This window comes from Babylonia areolata, chromosome 11 (assembly GCF_041734735.1).
Source record: "Babylonia areolata isolate BAREFJ2019XMU chromosome 11, ASM4173473v1, whole genome shotgun sequence".
Classification (NCBI taxonomy): domain Eukaryota; kingdom Metazoa; phylum Mollusca; class Gastropoda; order Neogastropoda; family Buccinidae; genus Babylonia; species Babylonia areolata.
In genome coordinates this window covers 32,118,052-32,141,352 of record NC_134886.1, presented here as the reverse complement: position 1 = coordinate 32,141,352, position 23,301 = coordinate 32,118,052, and the positions used below count along the sequence as shown (strand labels likewise).

At 43.7% G+C, this 23,301-nt stretch overlaps 2 protein-coding genes across 5 annotated transcripts in view; one reads left to right on the top strand and one right to left on the bottom strand.

Moving 5' to 3' along the window:
* Positions 1 to 23,301, bottom strand: part of LOC143287659 (arf-GAP with coiled-coil, ANK repeat and PH domain-containing protein 2-like) — a 108,444-nt gene that overhangs the window by 55,572 nt on the left and 29,571 nt on the right. The gene's annotated exons all lie outside the window — the stretch shown is intronic.
* LOC143287660 (uncharacterized) lies at positions 4,328 to 21,852 on the top strand. Its single transcript, XM_076595817.1, has 5 exons — positions 4,328 to 4,604; positions 13,241 to 13,603; positions 16,294 to 16,633; positions 17,516 to 17,702; positions 18,542 to 21,852. Exons 2-5 carry the CDS (start codon positions 13,351 to 13,353, stop codon positions 19,724 to 19,726), a joined length of 1,965 nt encoding a protein of 654 aa, XP_076451932.1. The 5' UTR covers positions 4,328 to 4,604; positions 13,241 to 13,350; the 3' UTR covers positions 19,727 to 21,852.

Here is a 23,301-nt window from a genome sequence, read left to right as displayed (position 1 = left end):
GAAGAACAAGAAGAACAAGAAGAAGAGAGAGAGAGGACGAAGAAGAAGAAGAAGAAGAAGAAGAAGAAGAGAGAGAACGTCGCCCATGTTTACGTTAAGCCCTTGCACTGTGGGAAGTCGAACCTAAAACCACCGAAATCCATTCCGACACTGATCCAGTTAACATAAGTAGACAGCGGATAGCCTCTCTCCCCACCCACCCGCTCCACCCCCGCTCCCCGTGCCTCCCACTCAACCCTCCCTCTCCCCCTCACACAGAAAGAATGGATCCTTTTTTTTCTTTTTTCCTGAAAGCAATAAGTTCAAAATACTTTTTTTTTTCTCTTTTTTCTTTTAAATCCAGTCATCGAAAACAAACAAACAAAAAAAGAGGGGATTTCGTTTAAGTAAGGAGAAAAATTAGAAGCGAACTATCAAGAGAATACCGTTAATAAAAATTAAAAAAATTAAAAAAAAGTCTTCAGAGGGGTGGTGGGGGGTGGTGGGGACATTAAGTAAGGGAAAATCAAGAGAAAAAGGGGAGAGGAATAGGAGGAAAACAGAGAAAGAAAAGAGGATGAACAGATGGCAGATGAAGGGGGCAAAAGAGACAGAGGGGGAAGGGGGCGAAAGCGAAAGAGAGAGAGAGAGAGAGAGAGAGAGAGAGAGAGAGAGGTGCCCGTGGGGTAGAGAGAAAGACTGAATCTGTTTAATGGGGGGTGTGGACAAAGCGTACATCATTACATGCTTGTTTACATCCAGCCCTCAGGGCACAGACCAAAATGAAATCAAGGGGAAAAGAGAAACAGACAGACAGACAGAGATGTGGGACTGGGAGGGAGGGAAGAAGACCGGCAGACAGAGAGACTGAGACACAGAATGACAGACAAACACAGACAGACAGACAGACAAACAGAGAGAGAGAGAGAGGCAGACAGACAGGAAGACAGACAGAACAAACGAACATTTTATTCATAATGGGCCATAGCCCCTTGCGAAGGGGGAAGACAGACAGACAGAGAGACAGACAGAGAGAGAGAGGAGGGGGGGGCGGGGGGGGGGGGGGGGGGCGGGCAGACGGACACACAGACAGGCAGACTGACAGACAGGGACACTGCATCTGGGAGGTCAGGGATGGATTGTGTCCTTAACCATTTTCCTCTAAGGGGGACTGACAAATGAAAAGTGCACGAGTCTCCCTCACGCACCGTACCGCACACACACAGATATAAGGTGATCTGCACCCCCACCCCCCCTCTACGGAAAAAGCACACGCGGGAAGCTTGCACCAGACAGCGGCGGACGAGCGTTGGTCTCAGTTCATCATCACCAGTAATTGCAATCAATGAGCTGCCTCACGTGCGTGCGGCGCGCGCGCTCTGTGTGTATGTGTGTGTGTGTGTGCGCGCGCGCGCGCGTACCCACAAACAACCACACATGCGTGTGCGTGCATGTCTATGCATGTGCGTGCGTGCTCGCGAATGCGTGTGTGTGTGTGTGTGTGTGTGAGAGAGAGAGAGAGAGAGAGAGAGAGAGAGAGAATCAAAATCATAAAAACCGTAAATGTGAGTGAGTGAGTGAGTGTGTGTGTGTGTGTGTGTGTGTGTGTGTGTGTGTGCGCGCGCGCGCGCGTCTGCACCCCACCCATCAACGCATTTGTGTGTGCGAGAGCATATATATATATATATATATATATATATATATATATATATATCACTGAGATATATGTTTCCACGGTATATGTGCATGCATTTATGCAAACGTGTATGCTTGCGTGTGTGGAAAACAGCACCAAATACGATTAAAGCTTTTCAAAGACAGCACTGGGGCGCCATACCGAGTCCTCTGTGACGCCAGGCGGGAAGGCCGGCACACTTGTTGTGCTAGACGAGTCCTGAATTTCACTTCCTGAACGGGGGGTTCTTCAGACGTCTCGACAATGGCTGAGGCTAGAGAAAAGTAGATCTCTACAAAGGCCAGTCCATCAAAAGTTCCTTGCCGACAGACGGCCACTTACCCTTTGTGGTGCTCCGAAATCTCACCGAAGAAAAACCAATGCACTGACAAAAAAAAAAAAAGAAAAAAAAAAAGAAACGGCAGTGGTGGTCTGAATTAGCAGAAGAAGATGAAGAGGAGGAAAAGAGGTAAGAAGAAGAGGAGGAGGTACAGGAGGAAGATAAAAGGCGAAAGTCCGTACGATGGAAATTTTAGAACTGACGTTTCTTGTATAATTACACAAAAGGTGATACCAGCATTAGGAAGAAAGTAAGAAAGTATATGTGACAAAAACATTACACAAGAAAAAAAAAAGAAAAAGAAAAATAATGGCAATTTAAAACATTGTTGATCTTTGAAGCTTATGTTGGGGACCCTAAAGGATGCAATGTCAGTATATAAAAAAAGAAAGAAAGGAAAGGTGCATATGGACTCGGACGACTACTGATCACGGTGCAACATTCAGATGACATGTGGTGGCAGCTGAGTGGGTTATATCTGTGTCGGTGTTGCAGCCTACTCGTACCACCGTTGCTTTTTATCCCGGGGTAAAATCTGGCTTGTCCAGATCACGGGGTCTATGTCCAACAGCCTGGAATGACCCCCTGGAGGTGGAGGTAAACTTTAACTGGTCAGAACTGACCGCCCAGGCTAGGTGAGATCGACATGATCCTCGGGGGTAATTTATTTCTAGCCCAGTTAGAATCAATACATGTTATCAAAGCAGAACTCCTAAAAGCAGAACTCCCCGACGTTGGCTTGTGGAGAGGAGGGGAGTGGGTTTGTGGTTTCAGTACAGACTCGCCCTGTCTTCATTTTTCAACAGCTTGATTGAACTCGTAGAAAGGCGGTAAATTCCAACCAGGGGAGGTCGATCTGGACTTGCCATAATTGACCACGGGGATCATTCGACTGGAGGCTAGCCCAGAGCAACCCCAGGGTAAAATTCGGTGTATATATATATATGCATGCACTCAAGGCCTGACTAGCGTGCTGGGCTATGCTGCTGTCGAGACAACTGCCTGGCAGATGTGGTGTAGCGTATAGGGATTTCTCCGAACGCACTGACGCCTCCTTGAGGAACTGAAACTGCCACACCGGAACTGTATCCTTCAGCTTCAAGTCCGCGGTCCACACCCCGAATTGTTAACAAGATTAAAACTGCTACAGAGTTGTTACTTCGTATCCCCTTGAGCATTTATAAACCGAGATGGGCCCTCTCTCTTACCAAGTCCAGGTCAGTTTGAGCGATGATACAATTTATATGTTGAAAAAACAACAGATGCATTTGAACCCGAACATTTGCCGGTAACCATTCCTGAAACGTTAAATGATTTAGAAAGTGGGTGCACAGCTCTGAGTGATCATAATCACATCTGATGACGAGACCTCGAGGGAGCGTGGGGTGAGAGGGGGGGGGTGGGGGTGGGGGGGGGGGGGGGGGGGGGGCTGGGAGAAGTGCAGTGGTGGAAGAGAGACATGGAGGTCGGCGGGAGAAAGAGGAAGGTGGATGGAGAAGGAGAGAAAGCGAGAGAGAAAGAGAGAGAGAGGGGGGGGGGGGGGGGGGGGGGGAGAAGGAGATGCAGAGAAAATAAGGCAGTTTTGAAGTGTGGAACTAATTTAACATTTTGAAATGTCAAAGGCTGAAATCATGTTGGGCAGACCCGCCAGGTTAAATTAAACCTGTGAATTATACGCGCGTGAGAGAGAGAGAGAGAGAGAGAGAGAGTGTGTGTGTGTGTGTGCGCGCGCGCGCAGCACGTTTGTGGGAGCGCAAGTGTGTGTCAAGTTCTTGTGCGTGAGCGCACGTGTGAGTAGTATGAGTAGGTATGCATAGTTGGACGTGTAATTCCATTATTGTGGAAAAGGTTTTTTTTCTCAATAAAACAAGACGAACAATGTTACTTCACCAATATAAATAACAGTTTATAAAAAAAAGAAAAAAAAAAGAAGTTAAAGTAAATGTATGCAAACAAGTGCGTGCGTGCATGCGTGCGTGTGATGTGTGCGGGCGCGCGTGCTCCAATGCGTGTATATTTGTGACTGCATGTGCATCTGTGAGTGTGTGAGTGCATGTACGTGCTTGCGCACAAACATACATGTACGGTACATTTGCCTGTATGTGTGTATACATATGCATGTGTATATGTACATGCGCACGCAGTACATGCACATCTACAAATATGTGAATCCCCTGACAAACTTGCCACACACATCTACCACTCTGGGGGTATTATAAAGTAGTGTGGCGACAAAAGTCGAAAACAGCCCCTGAATCAGCACTGGGCGTGTACCCCCAACCAGTATAGAACAGTCATCCATCCATGCTATAGAAGCCCAGAGAGAAGAGAGAGAAAACCCCACTGCCGCCAAGCCTCTGTGTGTGTGGGAGGCAGGCCGAATATTGTGAGGAAAGAGGAAGAGAGAAGCGGGGACAGAGAGAGCAGTGAGTGAGTGAGAAGGCCTGCATGTGTGTGGGCAGTGCTCAGCACCACTGTGACGGAAAAGACTTCCTTCCCCTGTCCTGTGTGTCGTCCGTCAACAGCGGCTTGTACTGTGGAAGGCAGGTGGACACACACCGGGGAAAATGTCATAGTTTGTTGATATTGTTTTAGTTGTTGTTTACACAGGTGGGTGGACATATGCTTTGTGGTGGTGGTTGTTTTTTCTCTTTTCTTTTATTGTAGACTTCTTGCACTGGAAGTGACAGAAGGGCTGGTGATCAATGTGGTTTTTTTTTTAAGTCTTAGAATATATATATATATATATATATATATATATATATATATATATATATATATCAGTGATTCCAACAGTTTCGTTTTTCATGTTTACAGATTTACGTAAATACAGTCCAGCTGATCTTAACTGTTTCATGCTCTTGAGCTTCTTGAGTGTCAAAACTGAAAATTGTGTACTGTATATTAAGTTCCCCAAGAAAAAAATCGGCCAGTGATTCCCGACCCACGCTTTTCCTCTTTTAGATTTTTGTTTTGTTCTAGAAAACCGTGAAAAGGAATATGCTATAAAAAATTATTACTATTATTTTTTTAAATCAGTGCAGATTTTGCTTGACCACTGGCACTGTGATAAACTGGTTATTAGACAAATCTCGAAAATCCATTCCTCATACACACAAATTGTGTGTTTCTTTTTCCTATTTTCTGATTACTAGAAACATTGATTATTTTCTTGATTAAGATCAAAGAACTCTGTCAAAAAGAAAAAAAAGAAGAAGAAAAAAACAAACAAAAAACACCTTGGGTGAAAAGACACTATACTCAGAACGCCTATTAGTTCTGATAATATGTATGTCAACTGTTGGTGTGGCATATTGTTTTGGTTGCTCTTTTTTTCCTTCTCTTTCTGTTTGAACTGTCTATGATGTCTTTAAAATGTTTCTTTTCTTGCTGTGGTTTCCTTCATGCTGTTTTCGTTTTAAATGGAAAGAAGCACATGGGTTCTATTGCTGTCATTTATTAATTTTTAAACCCCATGACTTTTTAAACAATGAAGGGAGACAGAACGACTGGTTATTTTGAACTTCAAATTTGTGTATCAGTCAGACCATGCTGCTTTCAAAGTAACCCACTAGTTTTTGAGAAATTGCTGTTTGTGCACTGACAGTGAAACATCTCCACAGTCATCCTTCGAGAATCTTAATCTGCGGCTTGATTATTTGGTCATTTTGTGAGGGGGTCTTTTGAAAAAAGAAGAATAAAAAATGAAAGAAAAAAATTGATGCGGAAACTGTGTTGGAAGAATAGTGATTCTGACTGCAACAACACCAACCGGCAGTTTATTCTGATCTCTCATTGGTCACTATCTCTGCAAGTGGCAGATTATCCTCAACTCTGATTGGCCTCTACTGGAAGAGGCGGGTTATTCTCAACTCTGACTGGTCAGTTCTTTGAGCTGTAATTTATTCCCAACTCTGAATGGCCAATCAGCCGGTGGCATTTCATTCTCAAATCTGATCTGGCACAGCTACAACAGGTAGTTTATTCTCTTTTCTCATTGGCCACTACTGCAATCATTAACCTATTCTGATTTCTGATTGGGCACAGTTCCAGTCTGCATTTTATTCTGATCTCTGATTGGGCACAGCCAACAGCAGGGCACAGCAGCAACTGGCAGTTTTATCTGATCTCTGGTCCAGCAAATCAACAAGCAGTTTGTTCTGATCTTGATTGGGCATGTCAATAATTAGCAGCTTTGTCTGATTTCTGACTGGGCAAATCAACAAGCAGTTTAATCTGATCTATGACTGGTCACAGTTATAGCTGGAAAGTTTACTGTGCTCAGCAACAACCTAGCAGTTAATTCTAATTTTTAATTCTGCGTTGGGGAAGAGCAGGAGGGGGTGAGAATAGGTATGGGGCAGGTTGTTCAGGAGAGAGTGTGAGAAAGGGGGAAAGGAACAACTCCTTGCTGATATCTCTGTGCTGGGAGTGGTTCACCACACTTGACATGGAATGGGAGGACTATTACACAGACATCTGTTTGTGGGCAAGATTTAATTCACTGTAGTCCCTTCTTCCGGGATGCCACCTTTCTGGGGGCAAGGAGTTCGGGGTGTGGGGTGCGTGGGTGGGGGGTGGGGGGTGGGGGCAGGGGGCGTGGGGGGAGAGTGGGGAAGACATGAAGGGCGGGAGGTGGGGAGCTAAGGGTAATTCCAGCCCAATACAGAGGGATGGGCTGCAATATTTAAGAAAATGTCTACACGTGGAGACCAGACGGGCAGTGGTTCAGAATCACATACAGCCTTTCCTCTGTATAGTAAACACAAATTCCTATTTGTGTTCCCCCCCCCCCCAACCCCCCGCCATTTCCTTGACAATGTTAGCAAAGAATGACAGGGTACACCAAGTACCAACAGACAACGATAACAAAGCAGCAAAAAACAAAAACAAAACAAAAACAAAAAAACACAAAAAAACTGGCACCCGTCTTTGCCGCTATGCACTGTACTGGGGTGACTCCCACACAACAGAAGCAGCAGGGTGGGCGGTAGTGCACTCCCCCTCTCCCCTGCACTGTTCTTATCCCCTTCCCCACATCGTGCATGGGCGGCCAGGCAAAAAATTGCAAGCCGCAGACCTGTCACCACACCACGCCGAGCCTGATAACACTGCACCGGCTCTGGAACTGTACGAAGGGTCAGGGAGTATAGACAGTGCCCTGATTGATGAAAGCATGTCAAGCTCCGTAAACCTCCCCTCCCCTCCCTCTTTCTCCACACTAACCCTTCCCCCACCCCCACCCCCAACTCCCGCTCTCCACAAACCGATCAAAGGGAAGACGAGCAATAGGATGATGATACATGATGATGATGATGATACATGATGATGATGATGATGATAAGATGGTGATTTTGTTGATAAGGTGGAGGAGGGGAGAGAGAGAATGTGGTGGGGGAGAGAAATAAGAGAGAGAGGGACGGGGGAGGGGGGGGGGGAGAAAGCAGGGAACCTGCGAGATTAACCCACATGATTTATTGTGTATTATTCTGACTGGCTGGTCACAAAACTAATATGCACCCTCCTGGGAAAGAAGGGGAAAGGGGAAAAAAATCACGTCAACTCGTGTCAGGGAAAATGTTAGGCAGATAGGAGGTAGAGTTGGGCGTGGGGGGTATGTTTGGAGAGATGGAGTCAAGTCACAAGTGTCATATACGAATAATACACATTTGGGTGTGAGTATAAAAGGCGCGTGCGTGCGTGCGAGTGTGTGTGTGCTGTCACATGCAAACAATATACATTTGGGTGTGAGTTTAAAAAGTGCATGTGCGAGCGTGAATGCCTGTGTGTGTGTGTGTGTGTGTGTGTGTGTGTGTGTGTGTGTGTACTCGCGCGCTCTCGCACAGGAGTGTGGATGCATACGTGCACAAATGCATGCACAAGAGAGATCCAAGAGACAGAAAACCTGATAATAAGTGTTAATTAGAAATGAAGCAATACAAATTTATGACTGGCTGGCAAATTGGCCTTATCAAATATGAAACAAATGCAAAGCAGGAGCCAAATTATTCAAAACCTTTGACACGCATACATGCGAGCGTGAAAACTAAAACTGAAAAAAAAAAAAGAAAAAAAAAGACATCGAAGTACATTTTCATACGGAATACACACAGGCCGGCATTGTAGACTCAGCAATACAACTTTCGTGATACATTATCTACGGCATTCAAAACCTTCTTTTTATTAAGTGTTACAGTTCTTTGTGTTATTTGACTAAGTCCACCTTCCTAATTACTAAACTTTGCTGCTATTTGTCAACAACCACCAAAAAATGAAGATAAGTCGGATGTGAGCAACACGTATTTTTTAACGATACTATGCGGGTATGTGTGTAGGATAATTACGTTTACATGAACTTGAGCGGGCATGGGTTTAGATATTCACGTTCACATGAATTCTTCACTCAAACAGGCCTATTTACTTATCGTGAATTTGCGTACAGGGATAATCTGGTTGTTACCGAACACTGACGAAAGTGTCGGTACTGTCTCACACTGGCCTAGCTCTGGTCACGCATTCAGACAATGGAATGGGATGAAGTGCAGCGGCATAGGATGGAAGGAATGGATTGACGGGAAAGTAGAGGAGAGTGTGTGTGGTGGGAGGGGGAGGAGGGGCGGTGTGTGTGTGTGTGTGTGTGTGTGTGTGTGTGTGTGTGTGTGTGTGTGTGACATGTAAGCTTGTGTGTGTGTGTGTATGTGTGTGTGTGTGTGTGTGTGTGTGTGTGTGTGTCAGTGTGTGTGACTGCGTACTGTGTGTGGTAAGGAGGGGAGGGGGGGGGGGTGAGGAGGAAGCGGATGAGATATGTACGAAATAGTAAGGTTGGGAAAGAGCAGAAGAGCAGCTGTGCTGAAAAAAAAATAAAACAACAAAAAACAAAACAAAAAACCCACACAGAAGCAAAGGCGTTGGGGAGGACGCGATAGTGAGTCAGCATGACTATCTCCCTGCCGTTCAGTTGGCCTATCAAAAGCTGGACGGGCCTCGCCCAGTCTGTGTGCTGCTGGTGCCTGTTCACTGTAACACGCTTCTGTCTGTCTGTCTCTGTCTCCCTGTCTGTCTGTCTCTCTGTCTGTCTGTCTCATTGTATATGTAAATTTCCATTCATGTGCAACAAGAATCATCCACAAACACAATAATGATTAAACACACACACACACACACCATACAACCTACCAACTTCACAACTTTGAACATTTTGTGAGCAATGGTACTGAACATTTTGTGATTGTGTGGCTGATGAAGTATTAAAGAAAACCTACTTTACATTTTCTTTCTTTCTTTCTGTTTTTCATCTTATATTTCTTAAAATTCACATATATCTCTCTCTAAACTGAGAACCAACAATTCAAACTATGTATGTTTACTGATATCAAATCAATCAAATCAAAAACACTTTATTAATCCACATGGAAATTAAGTTGTGCAATCACAGGTTCGTTGTAAACACTGGCATAAAATCATCATGTGCAACATAAGAAGAGATTAAAACTAGTCAAACAAGAAATCCCAATCGCTGACGATAGACTAACCCCCCCCCCCCCCCTCCGCACACACACATACACGTTAAGACAATAGGGTATTGCACAACAATATTTACAGATGAAAACATCCAACAAAAAAAGGGTATATATTACTAAAAATGACATGCGCCCATGCACGCACACACACACACACACACACACGTAATAAACATTCATAATTAAAACTGCTGGTAGATACTATCCCTGATCCCACCTTCCTGCCTTGCATGAAAGATGAGAAAACTCTATACATGAAGATCAGCTGAAGCAGCGCCAATGGGTCCGAAACAGCCCCAAATAAAGAAACACTCAAAAACAAACTTAGGGTACCGTAGCACAGAATCTGCATGGACATGCATACATGGCTTTCCACAAAGCATGGCCTAATGTCTGTGGTATTTCCTTCCAGGCAGGCTGGGGGGGGGGGGGGGGGGGGGGGGGGGGGGAAATGACCAGCTGGAAATGAGCCCCCCTCCATCACCACCCCAACCACAAACCACCGCCCACCCACCTCCTCTCCCACACCCACACCCTACTCCATCAACTCTACATCTCCCAGACCCCACACACAACCATGGTTTCACAGTTTCCAGACTGATCATTAAAACTTACTAATGAGATTCCCAACCCACTGAGCAAAGTCACTTCAGACATTCTGAGAATCTGTCAAGTGAATACTGCTTTTTTTTTTCTTTTTTTTTTTTTGATGATGGTCTAGACATGGAAAATTAATTGTTGTCAACAATAATTAGAAAGGAGGAAATAGAAGAGGGACAACAAAAATAATTGGTAGTAATGATAATTACAGTAAACATAATATTAACAACAATTATGATAAAATGAAGGGAACTCTTTATTAACCATACTACAGACTTGCGTGCATTCTTTTCTTGTTTTTTTTGTTTTGTTTTTTTAATTCAGTCTCTGTTTCTCTCTATTTAATTCTTATGGCTCCCTTAAAAAATACCAAATAATTCATGACAATATAGATACCCACTAGCAGAGAGAGAGAGTGAGTGAGAGCGAGTATGAGAGTGAGAGAGGCAGGCAGGTGGAAAGAAAATGAGATCACAGAGAAAGGAAGTTGGAATAAGAAAAAACAGGAAGGGTGTGACATGCCCACAATGTTGCTTCTTCTATTCAAGACAAATGACAAAAAAGAAGAAGAAGAAAGTAATAGAAAATAGAGGCAGAAGCGCACATGTAGACAAAGGCAACATATTTGTTGTGGTGCTGTTTTGATAGACTGGTGTGGGAACGTCTGGCAAGATCTGCTGTTTTCTCAGGGTCTCATTTGAAGTAGATGCACCTGGAAAACCTGCGTATCTTAAAACACAGATGTGTGCAGGCACGCAGGCACATGCACACACACCAAACATGTGTGCATGCACACACGCAAAACCGCAGTCGTAGCATTTTTCTTTATCACAGTCTGGAGCTGACGAAGCTATTTTGAAGGCAAAGGCATGTGTACAGCAGGAAGTTGAGATTTTTATTTCCTTTTGTTGTTGGTGGTGGTGAGTGTGTGGGTGCAAACATGTATATGTTTTTTTTTCTCCGTGTGTGTTAGAATTGACTTGGTCAGAGGACACCCACACTGTCTTACAAACAGCTCTAAGCACAAAAATCTTGGAATATTAAAAGTTGTGAAATGCACAGCCATTTTCTTGGAGAACTGCAGCAGATGTGGACCCAGATAGATCATGTGCACCAGCCAAATAGCCAGCATTTAATCACTGTGCTGTGTCCTTGGATTTGTTTACTCTGGAAACGATTCAGAGATACTTGTCCATTTTGTGCTTGAAAATTAAAGTTACAAAATTACAAATAAGATCAAGTTGGTTTCAGTTTCATGGAGGTGTCCAAGCGTGCAGACTGATCCACAAAGGCTACACTTCATCCGCTTTGGGGAAAAAATAAAGAAAAGAAAAAGAGAGCAGATGCCTGACATTCGCATAAACCCAGTGAGCTAATCAGGTCTATTTATCAATAATGGAGATCACATAGAAAGAGACACAGTCTCTGATTTACAGCCGTCTTCTTCATAAAGACCATGGTCCATTTGAAGGAGGTGTATATGAACACTGTACAGACAGGCGTAAAGACATACAGAGATGAAGACAGAGAACACAGGGCAAAAGATGGAGAAGTGGGGTGGAGCCAAGACCTGGGATTCCTGAAGACGGAGTAGTACTGATGCCCTGCAGTTAGTTTGCCCTTCTCCACGAGCAGTGAAAACTGTGGAAAACAACAGACAGGAGGGGCTAGGTCACCAACCTTTGCCAGAAGTCTGAAGGGCAAATGGTGGGGAAAAAAAGGTTACCAAATTATGTTCTAATTCCCTTGCCTTCGCAGGTGACCGCAACAAAACATTCCATGGCATCTGCAGATGACCTTTAACTGCAGCCACCTTCCCAGCTCCTAAAGCTTACTATGAGCAAATGATTTTGCTTTACGGGAACTCCCCGCAGGGAGAGGTTCCTTGGAGTAAGCCCCTGTTATTGGTGTCTGGAATTTTCAGCTTTTTCCTGACCTGTTGGCAAGGCAACACCATCTCCGACCTTGCTCTTTTTTCCTTCCAAGCTTCTGATCTTGTTTTTCTGTTTTCTTCACTTTTTTTCTTTTTCTTTTGAGTGGTGTCCCAGCTGCTGTTATGATGTTTTTAGCTCTCCCTGCACATTTCGCTGCTTTCAGCTGACAAGTAGAGGGGAAAATACTGCAACTGTAATGAAGCGTGCACACTGAAGGCAACACCACGCAGTGCAATGGCTTGGTGAAAGCACGGTTGCATGAATGCTTGCTCCCTTGGGTAATGGTGGATGAGGAAGGTGGGGATAGGAGAGGGGGTGGGGGGTGGGGGGGTGGGAGACATGACAGAAAAAGAGACAGAAACGGAGACAGTGCACCACTCATTTAGATAAGAAATTAGCATTATTCTCCACTGACCATTAACTGTCTTTGCCAAATATTCCTAATCATGACCTCTTCCAAATATTGCTCTGCTTTGTCAAACAGTCCATGAAAATTGTCCGAACTGCACCGTCTCTGATGTTTTATTTGTAACTTACAAATAACAGGCTTTCTTTTGGAAGATAGAAAGGGATTCCATGATGGCTATTTGGGGTGGAAAGAAGGCAGATGACGATGAGTACAACTATAGCAAAAATAATGTCTGGGGCATAGGGGTGCAACTGTGCTACAAAATGGGTGTCAGGGGACACTCGGATCAGATCACAATTGCCTAAGTGCTCCTGTTAAAAAAAGAAGAAAAAAAGTTGTACTGAATGTATTCATTCACTTATTCATTGTGTGTGTGTGTGTGTGTGTGTGTGTGTGTGTGTGTGTGTGTGTGTGTGTGTGTGTGTGTGTGTGTGTTTATGTTTGTATTACTCTTTTTGTCACAACAGATTTCTCTGTGTGAAATGTGGGCCGCTCTCCCCAGGGTTTGTTTCTGTTAAAATTTTTGTCTTCAGACACAACCCCACCAAATCAATGATCTAATATTCACCCACAACAGGAAAGAGAGGGAGGGAGGGAGGGAGAGAGGGAGAGACAGATGAAAGACAGAGACAGTGAGAGAGAGAGAGAGAGAATGGGGAGAGAGACAGAGAGGGACCTGAAATTTCAATATGAACTCCATGTCCTTCTCTAACTTTGTTGTTGTTTATTCCAAAGGCACAGGCCTGCTGACTCCATCACTCCATCACCATGTTCTCTTTTCAGCTGACGGGTTCCAGAACGAGGAATTCTCAGCCCTCAATCTTACTCAGACAGTGACAGTCAGTCAGTGAGTCAGTAACCTCCCCTCTACTGACGACACCAGGGTCCTCATCATGGCGCTGTTTGTCTGGCTCATCTGCACGACCCTGGCCATCATGTCCCAGGGTGCACCAGCCCCGCAGTGCCCCTCCCGCTGCACCTCCTGCAGCAACGGGGTGGCCGAGTGCTCCCGCCGCAGCCTGGTCAGCCCGCCCAAGGGCTTTCCCAGCGGCACGCGCAAGATCATCATGGACGGGAATCACGTACGCATCCTGGGCACACGCAGCTTCCAGAACATGAAGGCTCTGGAGGTGCTGAGGATGAAGGGTGAGTGCAGAGACTCCACAGATCCTTAACCTGTTCAACTTTACTAGGGAGTTTACAACCTCGACAGGTTCCCCTGTCCATAATGATGTGGAAAAATGAAAGAAAATATACTGAAGTCAACAGGGTTTTCCCTCCAAATTGACATGTGGGGGCACAGCCGGAAATACTGTAAAAGTTAATTCCATTTGTTTACATGTAAGAACGTGTACACCACTTTTTAATGAAACCAAGTTTGATGCCAGGGCATCGCTCGGGCTCAGGGCAGAGTAAATTAAAACGCCTCTCATATCTGAGTGCTGAGAATTATTCAAGATATCTATTCATGAATTCTCATAACATTGAAATCACCCCCGTCAATCCCTCTCTGTGCATCAATTTCAGTTTCAGTTTCAAGGTGTCAAAGCAAGCAGACTGATTCATATCTGCTGCAGAAAGAAAGAAAAAAGCAGCAGATGCATGACCATCGCATAAACCCAGTGCGCTAGTCGGCCTCTCTGCATGATGCAAGCCAATAGGAATACTCAAGAAAATTTGTTGCCACCCAAAATTTAAACCACCAGTACATCCCTGTCCCCCCTCCCTTTCCTAAAATCATTCACTCTGTGTATAATCATGGGGTGAATAAGAAGACTCCAGATGATTCAATTACCTCCCAAAACTTAAATTACCAGAACAACACCCCCTTCTCCCCCTTCCCATGATACTTCTCTGTGTGTGTAATCATAGTGAGTAAGACTTTACACCAAACACTAAAGAATGTGCACACATGGGGACACACACATACACCATGGTCGTTTCTCTCTGTCATCAAATAATTTGCCAGATATAACAGCGTCTGAGTCGTGGAGACAGATATGTGCACACACAGACACACTGTGATTCTTCTCTCTCCTTAAAAAAAATTAGAAAATTAAAAAAAGGAAGAAAAAAAGTTGACAACATCTGAGTCATGTAGACAGGCACGTGCGCGCTCACACACACACACACACACCAGATTTAAAAAGAAAAAGACACCTTTCATCTGCTGATAAAGACTACTGGCATGTTAAGTAATGATGTGTGGGTGGTGGTGAAAAACCTGTGCCCTCACATTCACGCCTTGAGCAAAGGCTGTGACAGGGCATGCTGATACGAACAGAAATCTGCATCCCCATGAAATGTGATGATAACAGCAATCAGCTCACTGTGATAATGCAACACGCCTTTCAGAAAACTCAAAGTAATGTAGATAAATGATCTGCTTGCCCTTGTAGGGCCATTTTTCAAAGAAACTCCCACCCAAACACTCCTTCCATTCAAAGAAAATATATCCAACACACACACACACACACAAATATCTGTGGTACAGAATGCTATTGCCTTCACCCATGTTTGTCAATGAAAGACTGAACAGCCAATGAAGACACTGTTCTTATAAGAGAAATATTCTACCCATTTTTACAGTGTCCTGTAAGTTGATAATGGAAACAGACTGTATCAGATAAATTCAGCAGACACACAGCAGAATACAGTGCCATGCTTTCAATTTAATTCTGTCTAGCTCAGAACCCAGACAACTGCATAGGGCTTAAGTTGTAACTTCAAGGGGGTTATTGTTACAGAATATTTGCAACCTTTTACTTCTACTCTTATACTATGTCGGTGCCACCCATAAACAGTCCTTTACATTTACAACTACTGTCTATCCCCAGGCTAAAAGGTGTAGGAGCTACTGTTATACATCTCTTACACAGAAATGCCAACCCCTGTCAAGCGTTTGTTGAACAATCAGGAAATTTGGTAGGAACCTTTTGAATTTGGTAGGAACACTCAGACTCCGAACGACATCAACTTGTTCCTTCCCTGTACTCTATAGCTCAATCCACCAGGCACAGACACTGTTTGACTGAGACACAACTTAATTTAGCCAAGTTCTCTCTTGTTTGGCAAACAAATAAGCTGATTGGTCAAGTCAATGCTGTTTCAATGTAAGCACGCACACGATTAGCTGAGCATCATCACATGAGACCAAGGTTAGTAGTGACTGCCCTGGTTTCGTGATTGATAGGTCTAGAGTACTGTGTAATGTTACAACAGGAAAGCATGTGATCATGCAATGTAGTCGAAAATGCACTAGTTGGAACAATTTTGTCGTTGGCATAATGTCGGAACAAACTGCAATTGAGCTTAACAAAAATCTAAGAGTTGGCATCTCTGATCACAGAAATATACCTACCTTGACCGAGCCATCCTTGATTAGTCTTCAAAACTCTTACTACATCTGCTGTGTCTGTTCACCCCCGGGTATCAAGATGCAGGAGCTATTGTTATTCATCTGTCATATACAGACTCATCCTCTCTGTCTGTACTGTCCATAATACGGTGTTCAAAATTTTCTTATCAAAACTGTCCCCAGGTAACAAGGAACACGAGCTAGAATTTTTAAACAACTCAAAAAGATCTACAAACTATGTCTGTGCCTCTATACACAGGTACAGGTTAACAGTAAATTTCTGTACCTGTGTATGGACAATAACCCAAATTTCACTTCTGTTCCATCCATTAAAACAAACAAACAAACAAACAAAACCCTGCAGAATCGATAACACCTGTCCTCTGGTAACAAGGCGTGGGGAGCTGTTATCTAACAATTTCTGAACCACCCCCAGAAAAAAAAAATCCTGAAAAATGTGAATAACACCTGTGGTCAGGTAATAAGGTGCGGGTGGTGAAGAAGGCGGCCTTCAAGAAGCTGCCCAACCTGATGACGCTGGACCTGTCCAACAACCAGCTGGTCAAGATCTACAGCAAGGGCTTTGAGGGCTTACAGCAGCTGCAGACCCTGTCGCTGCAGTACAACAAGCTGCGCAGCATGTCCCGCATCTTTGACACCACCCCCAAACTCTACCAGCTCAACCTGGCCTTCAACCGCCTGCGCTCCATTGGCAAGAACGACCTCAGGACCCCCACCAGGATCCACTACCTCGACCTGCGCAACAACCGCATCAGCAAGATCCACCCTGAGGCCTTCAAGCACCTCCGTCTGTTGAGGTGAGGGTGTGTTGTGTGTGAGTGTGAGTGTTGTCTTGTGTTGTGTTGTGTTGTGTTGTGTGTGTCTGTTGTGTATGTGTGAGTGTCCTGTGTGTGTGTGTGTGTGTGTGTGTGTGTGTGTGTTGTGTAACTCTGTGTGTGTGTGTGTGTGTGGTGTATGTGTGTGTATGTGTGTGTGGTGTATGTGTGTGTATGTGTGTGTGTGAATGCATGCATGTATGTTTACAACTCAAGCTGAGATATACCATCAGCAGTGTAAGCTTGTGTAAGAATATGAAGAAATGAAGTTGGAACTCAAAGCTTGATTAGTACACTAGGTTTATGTATAGAGATCATGGCACTGATTATTAAAGTCCTTTCAAGTCGGGTCTCTGTGTATTCTCCCCACTCCCTTTGTCCCACAGTTCTGTAGATGAGGTGTGGCAAACACCTGGATTTACACACACAGTGACAACCGACACTTAATCAGAGCCTGTAAGCGTAATTGGTAAAATAACATAAACTACCAGAAAGAGAAAGATAAAAACAAAGTAACAGAATTGATGCTCACAGTTCAAACACACACCACACAACTTACCAACACCACACAACACCCCACCCCAATGTATTTCTTGCCATGGAAGTATCTTCTCTCAGTAACTACCCTGGGTGTCCGCACGATGCCCCCACCCGATGTACCTTTAGCTATGCAAGCATCTTTTCTCAACTACCCCTGTGTGTCCACACTAAACTTCCAACCAACATACCTTTAGCTACGCAATTATCTTCTGTCACTAATTACCCCTGGATTTCCGCACTACAACCCCACCCATCGTACCGTACCTTTCCCCATGCAAATATCTTCTCTCACTAACTACCCCTGGGTGTCATCTCCCCTTGCAGGTATTTGTTCCTGAACCAGAACCCACTGGTGACGCTGCCAGACATGAAGTTTGGCAGCAGCGTCTTACAGCTCATCGACTTTTCCAACTGCCGCCTCACCCACGTTCCCCGCACCATGCCACAGTCCATCTCAGACTTCCGGCTCAGCGACAACAAGATCATGCAGATCAATGACACTGATTTTAAGGTGAGGCCATCAGCAGGATTTTTTCTTTTAATTCGCTTAACTGTCTGACACAAAAATATTGTGTGTATATATGTATGTGTACACGTGTCTGACATGGAACCAGAGAGACAGTTCACACAGCATAAAAAACAAAAACAAAAAAACTAACATTTTCCCTTTTTCACTCATGTACCAGTGAAAGAACACAACTGAAGGGATGCAATCCATCTTTAAATCTTCCAGACAACATGGCACACTAGCTGGAGTTATTTCCCACAAACCATATCCTGTACACAATGAAGACAACACAACCATCAAATCCATCCATCAAGTAAGTGACATCTGACGTAAGGGGTTTAAGAGCAAAACAAAAACAAAAAACAAAAGAAAACAAAAAATCTGTTACCAAGTTAACACACTTTTTGCACAATCTTAGAATGATCAGTCAGATATGGTGGTGAAATCAACTCTCAGTGTGTTAGTCCGACATGTCAAACTATGACTACCAAACAGCAGTGGAGCCAACTGCTGTCCCAACTATTTGGGCTAGATTTGATTACAGTAGAGAGTGTGTTGCCCATGTTGCCCCACTCTTTCTGCCAAAAAGGTTTTAGGACAGTTGGTGTTAGAATAGTCCCCAAAGGCCAACCAGTCCCCAAAGGCCAACCAGTCCCCAAAGGCCAACCAGTCCCCAAAGGCCAACTAGCCCCCAAGGCTGCAGCACGAAGACCCAGTTTAATCTTGCATCCGAGGCTTAAGAGTCATAGTCCTTCACAAAAACAACTAGAGCTGTGAATGAATTCTACACATGTATAAGCATACTGTATAATGTTACAAATATCCTATTGCCAATGTTTCAGAACATGACCAAGCTACGGATGCTGGCCCTCAACAACAATGAGCTTCACTTTGTGGCCAACGGGGCCTTCAACGACCTCCACAGTCTGGACGAGATCTGGCTCAGGAACAACAAGTTGGTCTACATCCCCCGCGGACTGCCCAACCACATGCGCAAGCTCTACATGGACTCCAACAAAATCCGTGAAATCGAGAACGGACTCTTCTCCAACGAGTCCCGGCTGGACTACCTGACGGTGGAGAACAACCGGATCAACCGCATCAACAACAAAACGTTCACCGGGCTCAAGTTTCTGAAATCACTCAACTTCCGGGGAAACCGGCTGAAGGTAATTGAGACAGGCACGTTTGACTCTCTGGGCAACCTGACCACGCTGTCCCTGTCCAACAACCCGCTGGAGAAGGTGGAGGACAACGCCTTCATCAACCTGGAGAACCTCACCTTCCTGCACCTGGACATGGGCGGCGAGAAGGTGACCCTGGAACAGAACTTTCTGCCTCAGATGCCTCAGCTCAAGCAGCTCAGCCTGATGAGCAGTCCCGGCCTGGGCAAGGCGTTTGTCCAAATGGTGGATGCAACGCCCATTGCGCCTCTCAAGATGCTGACGGAGATTGACCTGACCTACAACGACCTCAACACCCTGAGCCCCAACATCCGTGAGGTCTTTCCTGCTCTCAACGCTCTGGCCCTGGACGGGAACTCGTGGATCTGTGACCGACGTCTGGTGTGGCTGAAGGAATGGATGATGAGCAGTGACGTCAGCTTCTCCAAGTATGAAGAGGTCATCTGTGAGCATCCCTACTCTCTCAAAGGCCAGCTCATTCGAGATGTCAATGACGAGGACTTTGTGGAGGTGGCTCCCACCACGCAAGCTCCAAGTCTGGACGACTACTCCAGGATGATGGCAGGGAAAGAGTCCAGCAATGCTTCCTCCTCCAGCTCTCTGCCCTCCCCTGCAGCCATGCGTGACAGCGCTGCAGTGATTGGTGCCAAGCCTCCCCCAGACAGCCCCGAGGGCTCCTCCAACCAGATGCAGAAAAAGAAAAAATCACGCAAAGGGAGGAAAAGGAAACAGCGTAAGGCGAGAGGCAAGGGCCGCAAGAAACGGGGAAAGAGTGGCAAGGGAAGGAAGCGTAGAAACCGAAGGAACAGGAAGGCACGAGTTGTCAGTTCAAAGTCAGGGTAAACTGAAAACTGAGTATGCTGCATACACTGCTAGCAGCCACATCATGCCTGATTCACAGCCTTCTGGCTGAAGGAGTATGAACAGGTGTGCTACTGATAAAATGATTTCATTCACCTATCTGATGTTCTCTCACTTCCTTGTTCAACCAATATGTTTAATGTATTGGACACATAATTTTTTTTTTCTTTTTTGTGTGTGTGCTGTGATTGGAGGATGAATCAACAAAATTTGAAACAACCAGAAAATATCAAAAGAAAACACGAAGTTTAAAAGGAATAGATGAATTGAAAATGGAAACCTATTTTTTGGCCCAGCAATGTTTTACACAAGAAATATTCTCACCAAATTTGATTCTGTTGAATTACAGAAATCATTTTAAAAGGAAGAATCAGTGAAGACAGCTTTTACTGGTGTTGTCTGTTGGCAAAGTGACTTTGTGCACAGACATAAATATTTGTCCAGACATAATGGATGTGTTTGCTTGTGATCACATTTTTCTAACCAGGTGTCATGATGGTCATCGTTAAATTTCTGTTTGCAAAAGCATGATGTAAGATACTGTAATAAAATGTATTGCATTCTCTAATTCTTAGAGAAAATCAGTATTCATCTATGTGTAATATTCACCTCTCTTTTCATGTCAGTATTCTTCAGTGTATAGTATCCACATGTCTCTCTTTTCTGACTCTTCTTATCTATGGTAAATTCTGGGGGTCTTCATTCAAAAGAATCCAAGAACATATTGAAAATATTGTTTCTTCATTTTGAAGAACACAAATTTTAAACTTCTATTAAAGAAAATCATCATTATCAAATTACAAACTATTAATACATGCTAATTTGGCATTGAATGTGTTCAATAATGCTTAAAAAGCTTGTTCCAATATCAAGTAAATGAATCGCCGACGTGGAAAGCTGATGTACGTACAGTGCCTGAATTAAAATATAAGTTTGGGTTGAAACTTAGTTATCTTTTTCTTCTTATCAAATTAATCAAAGTTGAAGACTATTGATCAGATGTACAAATACTTCACTGTTTTGTTTTCCTTTGTGGTATTCAGACATGCCTTCCTTCTCAACTGTAAAGCTAAGCCTGCCAGATTTTTAAACAAGAATGATAATGTAACTCCACACATCATTTCAAACAGTATGACATTATCACTTGTGTGTTCGTCACTTTTTCAGATGCTTGTAAGCTATCAGTGCATTACTAAACAAAAACACCACGAACATGTCATGAATCAAGGCTACAGCCACTTAACTGCAGCTCTGTTGTTTTTTTTATCCTAATTTGATCAATGGCATGCCACAGAGAAAGTTGCTAATCCCCATGTTGACAGCAGTTTTCCATTGTCAGAAAAGAGAGAAAGAAGATGGTTTTGGAATATGGAGAATATTTTCAGTCTTTTGATAAACTGCAAAAACACACCGGTACATGGAAATTAAAATCTAAATAGTTAATATCAGTGTGACTCAAGTCAGGACTGATTTATCTATACTTTTCCTTGATTGTGTAATCCAGGTGCTTAGTTCCCACATGCAAAAATGTTATGCAAATCCCGTCAAATATAGGTTCGGGTCACTGATGAGTTTAATGAATTATGACACTTCCTTTCTGAGGTAAAAAAACAAAAGAGCAACCTAAATGGCCAGGTAACAATCAAACATGTAACAACCCACTTATAAAAACAAGTGCACATTGATATTACATATGCTGGAAGAGGAAGGAAAGGGAAAAATGGGAAACACAGTTTCCTGGTGATTATTAGCAAAGTGTCATGGAACACTATCAACTGTCGATCTGCTTCATAAAATATTACTACTTGTGTGATGTTGTAAATAAATGTTTTTCCAAATTGTAGATTGCTATCTTAAAATAACATTTTGCACGCTGCATATAAGCAAAGAAACAAAACTCACTGCACATAAAAGATGTGACTGGAGTGCTATACTGTCTGTCTGTTAAGTTTATACCCATGTATATAGTGTTAGACAACTTTCCAGCTTTCTTGTTGTGCTCTTTGAATGTCCAAACTGTAATTGCCATTGGCATAATTAAATTTTGTTGATTATTACAATTACTAGGTTAGAACAGTGAACAATAAAAAATTTCTTCAAAGAAAACACATGAACGGCTAACATAAACTGATGAAGAATGCGAGTTTATCATGTTCTGAGCCTGTGTATATCTATGAATGGTATCAGATATGTACTGGTACATTTGTGCACATGCGCAATCTCCTGTTCCACACTCTGTGTGTGTGTGTGTGTGTGTGTGTGTGTGTGTGTGTGTGTCGGGTAGGCAGAAAAAGGAGAGTAATGTTACCCACACACTGCCAAACACACATATATTCAAACATGTATACACACACACAATCACACACGCACATACACTCACTAACCCAAACACACACACACACATATATCCACACACACACACACACACACACACACACTAATGTTTCAGGAAAATTGACACAAAGTGAACAACATAAGCCCAGCCCACATCCAACACATAGTGAAGAAATCACCACCTCACTATCAGTCAGTCAGTACGCATACTAATTCACACGCTGACCAAAACAGACCAGCAACTCCATCAACCCACCCCAACCCCCTAACACCAATACCCCAAACCACTGCCCACACTCTAAACCATCTCTCGTCCTCTTATATCTTAAAAATATCTATTTTGAAAAAGAAAAAAAAAGAAAAAAGAAGTGAGAGTAATCACTGTCAGCTTAAAACAGCTGGAAATATATTTTGTGGACAGGAAAAAAAAGGATTTGGAATCCAGTGCCACATGATCATAAGCATTGTTAAAGATGACAGCTGGACAGGATCATCCTGCTCACTATGGTTTTTACAATTTATAAGATGATGAGAAAAAGTCAATGTTCAAGTTCAAGTTTCTCTCTCACACACACACACACACACACACACACACACACACACACACACACACACCACACCAAGTCCACTTGTCCTACAGACATGCACACTGCCATGCACACACCCTCACACACACACATGCAAACACATATGGACAACTCAAGAGTTAATACACACATCTATGTATCGGACACACGAGTCATGAACAATCAGCAACATCATCAAACAAAAAGTATCAAGCAAGCAGCAACAAACCACAAGCAAACCACACTGTGGCACATGACACAAGACAGACAGTCAAACAAGCAAAAAACAACAGACACAAAGCAGACAGAGTCAATAGAACAACAACCAACCAAAGCACAGACACAAGACAGACAGAGTCAATAGAACAACAACCAACCAAAGCACAGACACAAGACAGAGTCAATAGAACAACAACCAACCAAAGCACAGACACAAGACAGACAGAGTCAATAGAACAACAACCAACCAAAGCACAGACACAAGACAGAGTCAATAGAACAACAACCAACCAAAGCACAGACACAAGACAGAGTCAAGAGAACAACAAACAACCAAAGCACAGACACAAGACAGAGTCAAGAGAACAACAAACAACCAAAGCACAGACACAAGACAGACAGAGTTAAGAGAACAACAAACAACCAAAGCACAGACCC